At 35.0% G+C, this 11,056-nt stretch overlaps 1 protein-coding gene across 1 annotated transcript; it reads right to left on the bottom strand.

The window, feature by feature from the left end:
- Positions 1 to 1,492: 1,492 nt before the first annotated feature.
- LOC119575717 (putative leucine-rich repeat-containing protein DDB_G0290503) lies at positions 1,493 to 8,887 on the bottom strand. The gene is made up of 7 exons (XM_037923340.1): positions 8,851 to 8,887; positions 8,460 to 8,581; positions 7,723 to 7,962; positions 7,177 to 7,470; positions 2,338 to 2,408; positions 1,893 to 2,009; positions 1,493 to 1,556 (listed from the first exon to the last, which is right to left on the bottom strand). The coding sequence occupies exons 1-7, from the start codon at positions 8,885 to 8,887 to the stop codon at positions 1,493 to 1,495; spliced, it is 945 nt and encodes a 314-aa protein (XP_037779268.1).
- Positions 8,888 to 11,056: the final 2,169 nt, after the last annotated feature.

Below are 11,056 nucleotides of genomic sequence, written 5' to 3'. Positions count from 1 at the left end.
ATTTGAAATCAATCTTCAAGAATTTCGTGTAATTTTGTAGTCATTACCCTAGCCAATATGACTTGTGACTGAACTCTGATTTCGCGCTATGCCAATTGGACTAGATTGACACATTCGAAAGCTGATTCATATTTTCTCATGCTGTTAATTTGTCTTCTGCCTGCAATCACAAACTCCATATTAATTAAAAACTGATTACTGCATCTTCCACTTGCAATCTTGAAACTCCTTGGTTTCCCTCATGCTTTCTTCTCATTTACAATCTTTCAATCTCCCGGTCAACTTGGACCTTTATATCTCAGAGATGAAGGCCAAAATTGATCAGGACTCTTAACCTTAAGTTTTCAATGTCATTTAACCATTCCCTCTTATCTTTACCAGACTAAGTAACTTTCTTCCATGAGGCACTTCCTTTTGCCCTCCCGACCAAATGGCTCCTCCTCTTGTAGAGATAAGCTGTGTCTGTATCTCCATGTTCACTGGATATCCCAGACAATGATAATTCACTGTAAACTGAACGTGGTTTGTGAGCACTGTCCTCTAGGGATGCTGAAACCGCTTGCCCCAACGTCACTGGATCCTTGATGGGTCGCAGCTGCACCCTCCCTTCCAGGCCAGTCTTGTAGCTACTAGTCGCCTCCATCATTTTATACGGTTCCATCATCTTTTCGAGTTGCTTCAGTTTCATTTTTGTGTCTTTCCCCCATACTGTCACAAGTTTTTCAGTGCTCTAATTTGGACAGGAGAGCTTCCTTTCCAGGCGGTTTTCATTAGCCACTTCCAGGATGTAGATTCTGATCTGTTCTTTCAGTTTATTTACAGTTCCTTTACCTTCTATTTATGGATAATTCAACCCCCTTTCCCGGCAGTCCTCATCGCTCACAACACGCAATGCTCAAATAATCGACTCCTCCTGCGAGATAGATTGGCTCATTTCCCAAGTTCAGTTTCATCTTCTCAAGACAGTTGGAGCTCAGGATCTCTCTTCACAAAGCTCCAAGTCAGCCACCTCGTTCCGCGCACACCGTCGCTTAATTGAGTCTCTCTGAGGATGGTTACTTCTTTCCAAATTTAACTTGATTTTTAGTCTTTGAAGCTTATCACTTCAAATTACGTTTTTCAATATAGTCATTCTTTATTCCAACGATTCTTTCTTTGAGCCAGTTGCTCCTTCCCGTCCTGAGTCCTACATTTTTGCCGAGGTTTGCTGTGCTCATCAGTCAAGCTCACTCAAGTCTTGTGCTGCGAATAGCCCTACTTACGCTGACGTCTGAATTTTGAGTTATTCCATTCTTCTTTTCAGCTTTGCTCTGTGCAAGTTCTTAGAAATGTACTCATTTGAGCCACTCTGTTTCAACTAACAACTCTAGGTCCTTTTTCTACCAATTCATGGTGTAGCCTTTCTTTCGTAAACCAGCATGAGCATTTTTGGAGAAACTGAGATTCTGACAAATAGCAACTCCCTTTTCCATAACCTCATTTTATTCATTTCTCAAGCTACTAACTCTGCATTCAGTTCAATGTAGGCAGTTCCTGCATTAAACCGAAGCTTTTTCCTGGAATCCAATTCTCTTTCAACACAACCATCCAGAGATGCTCTCTCTCAGGTTTGGTTGCGTCCATGGTATTCTCAAAGTTCTTGAACATCACATCTTCTGAATTCTGAAGTCACATCAATTATTATGACACACTTTCATTCTCGCCAGTACCCATTCTTTTTCTCAACTCTTAGCTCATTCTAGCAAAAGATCCGACAGACACACAACCACACTCAGTGCTACTTCCAATTCTTGTCTTTCTCTTGATACACACACACACAGCACTTATCTTCATTTTTCTTGTCAGTCCCGCAAAGTAGTCTTAGTATGGACTTATTCCTTCAGTTTAAATACTCCATAAGTGAGTGATGGTCTTCTTGCTGCCAGTTTTCAAAGCCACGATGTTCATTTATTTTGGCCATTTCTGTGTCAGTGATTCTTGCGCCTTGAAATATCCTCTGAAGGTGTTCACTGAATAAAAAAAAACGGAAAAATTAAGTTATAATTTAACATATAGCTACTTTATTTTCTTCAATATATTAAAAATAAGATGCTTAAAAATCTCTTGTATTATAGAAAAAAAAAAAAAAAAAAAAAATCCTTTAAACCATTTTGCTTACAATTCTCACTTTTCGTGTCTCATTCGCCCTCTAACAGTATCATAATTTACAAAACTATAATACATTTTATACCATGAAAACACAAGAAGGTGAAAAATGGGCCCCATAACGAAAATACCTTGATCTTCTGCCGGTATCAGCGTATTTCCACCGCGAGTCGCTCATCGGCAGCAGCCAACTGTCTCTGTGCTCTTCTAGCTGCTGCGAAGTCAACTGTACATCCTGTCAGCTTCCCCATAAGATTTTGAATCTAAAAGAAAATACAGAAGGATGGGAGGAAGAAGCCTTCCTAGAAATAAAGAAACAATTCTAGTTAATATTGCAAGAAGGCAAACTAAAAAGTTTAAATCCTAATTATTGTTGCAAAAGAATATTTTCAGCTTACATACGAGTGATGTTACTTTTTTTACTGATTTAATAGATAGAAATAAATAAAAAAATAAAAAAATATATATAAATATAATAAAAAATATAATATACTATAAACACTATATATATAACTATAAATATTATAAAATATACAACCGTCATACATATAAATTACATATATAAACATTAATATATATAATATAAACCAACTATATATAATCTATATTTATATAAATATAATAATATGTTATAGGTCATGTATGTATGTATATATGTATGCTTCCAATCTATATCTATCAATATATCGTATAACATATCTATATTATATATATATATGTATGTATAAATCTTACATATCTATAGATTGCTACATATGTTTTAACATATATATACATACATACATCCATACACACTCCAATACACACGCACGCAAGGCGCAAACACACATAACACGCACACACAGCACACCCACGCAGACACACCGCCGCCGCACGCAGCAACGCGCACACACAGCGCACCACACCACACACAACACCACACCCACCACACACACACACCACACACACCAACACCACACACAAACAAACACACCACACTCCACACAACACAAAATATCAAAATCTAAAGATATTGTCTTAATCATAACTAATAACTTCAAAAACTTTTTATAAATTAGATATCTAAGTGAATATCAACGACATACTAACTTCACGCACACAAACCGTTTGTTTGTCTCGAGGTGAGCAATTCTCTCATTGCCTCAGCAAGTTCTTCCACTTTTGTCTTCCTCTTCTAAATGTGTAGATATCCTCACCAATCTGTCTCTTTGAAGTAGTCAATCACATGCAATTTGATTGCATTTTTGAAACACTGCGTATTGTGTTTCGACTAAACAACCACATACCTGCTGTCCGTCAGCTCTGCTAGTCATTACTCTAAAAAATGGGATCCTGATCTATAGTTGTTGGACGGCTATTAACTGAATAGAGACAACATTATACAAATTTAGATACCCGGACACCTCCTGACATACAGCTGTTTTAAAGCACTTCTAAACTGACCGTCTAAGGATACGACAAGAGTATGAAAATAATATCTCAGCACTAGAAGTTAGGCTTACCCCACATCCTTATGTGTAAACTAGAGAACAGAGTAATGCCAAGCACATAGAGAGTGTTGCCCAGAGAGTCATCACCGTTACAAAAATCACCACACTCTCCCTCACCTGATCTTTAGCCACAGATGCTTCCGAGGATTTCCTCCTGTCACTCACTTCATGAAAGGATCAGTTGCCTATTGCGCTGTAACTTTAGTGTTCCCACCTCTCTTCCAAAGATCTGTCTGTTGCGCTGCATCTGTTTAACGGCCTCATCTCGTGTGCACATTCTGCCAGGCCTGTTGTAGCGTTCCCTAACCTGTCACGCTGATTGAGGGTGACGGTATTTCCATTATCTACATGAAAAATTTTGATAGACAAGGTTTCCATGTATCCCATATAAGCCAAGGAACCGGCCAGCAAGAAAACAACAGAAAGTGAAAAAATCAACAATGGAATCTAAGCTATCTATAGCGATTTGTAAAAATCTATCTCATCTATGGATAGATACGTAGAATAGATGCAATTAACAAACAGAATATAGATGCATTTCTATCATGGTGGATGGGGTAGGCGAGGAGAGGGAGATGGAGTGGACCCGCACGTAGATGGAGATGAGAGGAGAGGGGATTACGGGGACAGGGACGGGGAAACAAAAAACACACACACACAGGGGGGGACGGGACGGGGATGAAATTAGGTTACAAACTAAATTAATGTTAAAACATTTCACATGTACTCCATACTGCTACTGATGCACCTTACTAATAACGTCCTTAAGGCGCCAGAGCTACTGTAAAAAACAATCTGATTCTAGACATTGTAAGGTTGTAAAATACAAACCTTCAATTTGTCACTGATCAGGGCCTTTTCTCAAATGGAGATACCATTTGTGGTTGACACACACGCAGCTGTGCTTAAGCTTCTGGTCTCAAAACTGAAGAGCTGATTGAAAGATCTTTTGCTGTGGCAGAATTGAATCAATAAATAAACAAAAATAAAAAAACAAAAACAAAATAAATATATGTAATAATCAATTCGAAATATATGTATTGACTATGGCCAATTCTCTTAATATCAGCATACATATCACTATTATTATCATTTTCAGCACTGCAGTGAAAATACTTCAGACCAGCACAAAGTGTAAATTTAAAAGTTTTGAATCATCTCTCTGAAATCATACAAAGAGATTCAGAAAAATGAAAACACAAAAGAAAGATCAGAAACTCTCAGAAACTGTTCTTGTAAAAATACGAGATCCTCAACAACTCCCGCGACAACTACTGAACCCTCCTGCAGTGGATTATAAAAGGGACTGGCCCGAGAGTCGGGCGTTCCCATCTCCACCCTTTTCACCATCTATACACACAAAAAAAGGAAAAGCATAGGACACCTCATGGATCTAGTCTCCTCAAAAATGGCAAAGGAAAAATCCTCGTTGAAGGAATATATAAACATCTTATTAATCGTCGCCCCAGCATGCCGAGAATCATGCCAAAATACGCATCCATGCCGGTCTCGTAATACGACGAAGATTGTGTATTTATCAGTTTTAATATTTAAAGTCTCTAACCCTTGCCAAACTCCAGATAACGATATGAAGGGTATTTTGTTGTTATATCAGACCTCCATTAATTGATCATTATCGGTCTACAGTACGAATAAAATAAGCAGTTGTGCGGCATATGGGAGTGAAACGTCGGTGTTGATTTATTATTAGTATAAGTATTATATTATTAGATCATTATATTAAATTATTATTATATATATATAAATTTTTTTTTTTCTTCTTTTTTTTTTTTTTTTTTTTGGTGTGTAAAAAATGATGAGAAAAGTGTTAAGACCGACTTAATAACACTTCATGGCAAAAAAATAATCTTTGCCATTACTGTACAAAAAAAAATGAGCATGCCGACAGACTATGGCATGTGTTAGTGTCCCCGGAGGCCGCGCTCCCGCATCATGCATGTGGTACACGCACCGTCGCAATGGGTAAGAGATACGCTCAAAAAAGATTCTAAATATAGTTATCTTTCTACTCAGCTAGAAGCTTTCATTAGAAAGTTTTCTTTGGGACTTTCCTGCTATCTCTCAATCAAGCTGGTTTTGTCGTGTGTAGTCTGAATAAAAGTATTAATCAGTAATAAAGATGTAATAAAAAATAATGAATTAAATAAAACATATACAACAAAAACACATTAATTCCTAGTAATGATTGCCTATTAAAGTTACATTCTCAAGAGGGTATGGGTGCAGGAGTGCAAACTTGGGGAAAAATATGTAGACAATGCTAGGTCGTATTGTTCATATGCGGGAGAGTAGCTAAATGAAATGCCTACAAGTTTTATTAATGTTTTACACATACATGGTCACAGTACTACGTCACACGTGCCAATTAATGAGGTACTCTCACCATTCTCTTAAACCGGCAACAGGCCGGCACTGATCACTGGGAGAGAGGTATTCAGTTCATAAAACACATCTCACCTTTTTTAAATTTTTAAAAAAAAAAAAAACCGGGGCCCAATTTAAAATTTGCCCTTCAAAAAAAAAAAACCCGTTTCCAAATTTATTTTTTTATTTCCTTGTTTTTTAAAAAAAAGGTTTTTGAATTTTTTTTTAAAAAAATCTAAGTTTGATGTTTTGGTTGTTTTTGGGGGGTTTGTTTTTTTTTGGGGTTGTTTGGGGTTTTGGTGTTTTTGGGGGGTTTGTTTCCCCGGGGGGGGGTGGGTTTTGTTTTTGTTTTTTTTGGGGTTTTTTTTTTGTTGAAAAAAAAAAAAAATTTTTAAAATTGATGGTATTTATTTTTTTTTTTAAAAAATTAAATATAAATTTTAAATAAAAAATTAAATTAAATAAAAAATAATTTTTTTTAATTATTTAAAAAATTTTATAGAAAATTTTTCCCCCCAAAAATTAATTTAAATTTTAATTTAAAAAATTTTAATTAAAAAAATATTATATTTTTTAAAAAAAAAAAATTAAAAAAAATTTTAAAAATTTAAAATAAAAATTTATAAAATTTTTTAAAAATTTTTATTAATATTTTTTTTAAAATTTTATAATAATAAATAATAAAAAAATAATATATATATATTAATAAAAAAATATATATATAAAATATTATATAATATATAAATATATATATAATATTTTATATATATGTATATATGTATGTATACATATCTATATATATCTATATATATCTATATCTATATCTATATCAAATATATATATGTATGTATACATATCTATATGTATATATGTATATATGTTTACATATGTTTACATATATTCATACATACATCCCATACACACTCCCACATACACACGCACGCAAGCGCGCACACACACACACAAAACACGCACACACCACACACACACACACACACACACACACACACACCACACACACACACACACACACACACACACACACACCACACACAATATCAAACATCTAAAGATATTTTCTTAATCATCACTAATTAACTTCAAAAAACTTTTTCTATAATTATATATCTAAGTGAATATCAAACTACATACTAACTTCTGAAACCGTTTGTTTTTGTTCCTTAGAGAGTGATGCAATTCTCTCATTTGCCTCAGCAAGTTTTTCTTCCACTTTTTTCTTTTCCTCTTCTAAATGTGCTAGATTTCCTTCACCAATCTTGTTCTTACTTTTCAAGTCTTCATTATCAATTTGCAATTGCTTGTATTTTTGTAAACACTGCTTGTATTTGTGTTCGACTAAATTACATCGGTCTGTTTTGTCCGTCAGCTGCCTAGTCATTTCCTCTAAAAACTGGCGATCCTGATCTATAGTCTGTTGGACGGCTATTAACTGAAAAGGCAACATTTCATACAAATTAGATATCCAGACACCTCTCATGTAATACAGCGTTTTCAAAGCACTTCTAAACTGACAGTCTAAGGATACTGACAAGTAGTAAACTAATATCTCAGCATCTAGAAGTAGGCTACATTTCTTTATCCTTATGGGTGTAAACTAGAGAACAGAGTAATGCACTGCACATAGAGAGGTGTTGCCCAGAGGTCATCACCTGTCTACAAAATCACCACACTCTCCCCTCACCTTATTCTTTAGCACCAGATGTTCCCGAGGATTTACTCCTGTCACCCACTTCTTGGACAAGGCATCAGTTGCTTCTTGCAGCTGTAACTTTAGTGTTTCCACCTCCCTTCCAAAATTATCTGTCTGTTGCGCTGCATCTGTTAAGGCCTCATCTCGCTGTTGCACCAATTCTGCCAGCCTTGTTTGTAGCGTGCCTATCACCTGGTCACGCTGATTGAGGGCTGACTGGTATTCCATTATCTACATGAAAATTTTTTTTGATATGAATAGGTTTCCATGTATCTCCATTATAAGCCAAGAAAAGGAAGAAAGAAAAAAAAGAAAGTAAAAAAATCAATCAAGGGAAAATTCTATAGCTATCTATCTATCTATTTGTAAAACTATCTCTATCTATGGATAGATAGATAGATATAGATAAATACACAAATACAGATATAGATGCACTTATCTATATGGATGGATGGATGGATGGAGATGGAGATGGAGATGGAGATGGAGATGGGAGATGGAGATGGAGATGGAGACGGGGACGGGGGGACAGGGAGGGACGGGGATGGGGACGGGGATGGATATATATAGTTACAAACTTACACATTTATATCGTTCATAAAACATTTCACATGTTACTCCCACATGCTACTGGCACCTTCCTTTAATAACTTTCCTTAAGGAGCCAGAGAAGCTACTGTAAAAAACAATCTGTATTCTATACATGTAAAAGGTTGTAAAATACAAACCTTCAATTTGTACTGATCCAGGGGCCTTCTTCTCACTGGAGATACATTTTGTGGTGAAGCCTGCTGCTGTTGCTTAAGCTTCTGGTTCTCAAACTGAAGAGCTTGAATTGCAAGATCTTTTGCTGTGCAGAATGAATCAATAAATAAACAAATAAATAAATAAACAAAAAATTAATATATATGTAAATAATCAAATTCGAAATATATTTATGACCTACTGGCAATTCTTCTTAAATATCATCACTACAATATTCACTATTATTATATTTCAGCACTGCAGTGAAAAAAACCTTCCAGCAGAACATTTAATTTAAAAAGTTCTTGAACTCAGCTCTCTTAAATCATACAAAGAGATCAGAAAAATGACAAACAAATAAAGAGCTCAGAAAACTCTCAGAAACTTTCTCTTGTAAAATTACGAGATCCATCAACAACTCCCGCGACAAATTACTCTGAACTTCTCCTGCAGCTGGATTATAAAAGACTGGTCCCCTAGAGTCTGGGAACGTTCCCCCATCTCCACCTTTTCCATCCATCTGAGAAAAAAAAAGAAAAGACAATGACCACCTCATGACTCGTTAGTTCTCCTCATAACATGGCAAAGGATAAATCTCCTTTGACAGGAATATATATAAACATCTTATATCGTCGCCCTAGCATGCGAGACCACTCATGCCAAATACCAGCATCCCCTGCCGTTTCTTCGTAATACTACGAAGATATGTTGTATTTTCAGTTTTCATTATTTTTTAAAGTCTCTACTTGCCAAACTTCCTGATAAATCGAGACTGAAGGGTATTTTTGTTGTTATATAACTCCATAATTGATCATTATTCGGTCTATAGTTCCGAATAAAATAAGCAGTGTGCGGCATCATGGAGTTGAAATCGTCGGTTTGTTGCATTTTATTATTATTATTATTATTATTATTATTATTATTATTATTATTATTATTATTATTATTATTATTTTATATATATATATATTTTTTTTTTTTTTTTTTTTTTTTTTTTTTTTTTTCTGCATGGTAAAAATGAGAAAGCGTTAAAACCTACCTAAACACACTTTCACTGGCAAAAAAATAATCTTTTGCCATGACTGTAACAAAAAAAAACTCATGGCATGTCCTTTCATACTATGGCATGTGTGTACGTGTCCCCGGCAGATGGTCCCGCATCCCATGGCATGTGCGTACATGCCACCCGTCGGCAATGGGTTTAAAGAGATTTAGCTCAAAAAAAGAATTCTAAAAATATATAATTACCTTTCCTTCACTATCTAGAAGCTCTTCATTAGAAAGTTTTCTTCTTTTTGGACTTTCCTTCCTATCTTCTCCATCAAGCTTGTTTTTTGTCTGTTGTGTAGTCTGGAATAAAAGTAATTTAATTCAGTATTAAAGATGTTAATTAAAATACACTAATGAATTTAATTAAAAGACATGAATTAAAATACACACATTAATTCCCTAGTAATGATTTGCCTATTATCTAAAGTACATTATTCTCAAGAGGGTCATGGAGGGTTTGCAGGAGTTGCAAACCCTTGGGGAAAAAATATTGTAGACCAATTTGCTAGGTGTTCAGTAGTGTTCATATGCCAGGGATGGCATGTAAGTACATGCCATGTCCACTACAAGTTTACTTTATTAATTGTTTTTACACATAAATGGTTCCACATGTACTACGTCATCACTGTGCCAATTACGAGTGCTACCTGTCTCACCTATTTCCCCTTCTCCTTAATACGGCAACAGGGCCCAGGTCACTATGAATACAGCCTGGGAGAGAGGACTTTCATATCAGGAAACATCCAGCGGCATTAGGTTAATTTCCAAAAACATTTTCTTGTATCTAATATTGCCATTAGTAATATCAATAACACTTCAATAATTATGATGTCTACTATAAAGCATCAGTATTGATAGCTTTAGTAAAAATAAGTATTTTTCCTGCAAACTTAAAGAGAGGTGAAATCAGGTGAGGTCACAAGGTCTACTAATCGACTCCTTTGTGGCTAAGCCATCTGTGTACAGAGACATTTCACAAAACAAAACAATCCTACAGACTTGTATGTTTACTCTTAGCCTATAAACATATAGTTAGAAAATTAAGAAACAAAACAGCTGATGTCATGGAGTCATAAGTGTGTCACAGGGTTGAAAAAAACGGTGACAAGAGTAATACGGTTGGGATCCAATGCTATGGATATTAACTCATGACATTATAGAATAACATACTGGTCTGATATAATCATATATACACACAGCTCATTTTTCATCAAACTTTATGATACTACTGGGCTATTCTGGTTATCTTACCAATTTTTTTTTTATGCGCTTGTTAACTATTAACAAAAAAATTAATCATTACTACATAATGATACAAAATGAAGGCTACTAAAATGCAAATGAAAAAATGACAGTATTTAGGTAGCAGATTTCAAAAACTTCCAAAAAAACACCTGTAAACAAATTTCATTCAATAGAAAGACTATACAAGACTTACTGATAACAGGTAATATATTTCAGGCTACATAATATGTCAGCCTCAGATCTGCTTTAATATGAGCAGGTTGCTATATTATGATCTACTACAATA

The sequence above is a fragment of the Penaeus monodon genome, chromosome 7 (assembly GCF_015228065.2).
Source record: "Penaeus monodon isolate SGIC_2016 chromosome 7, NSTDA_Pmon_1, whole genome shotgun sequence".
NCBI lineage: Eukaryota > Metazoa > Arthropoda > Malacostraca > Decapoda > Penaeidae > Penaeus > Penaeus monodon.
Note: the sequence above shows the minus strand (reverse complement) of the source record. Positions and strands in the feature narration are given on the sequence as shown.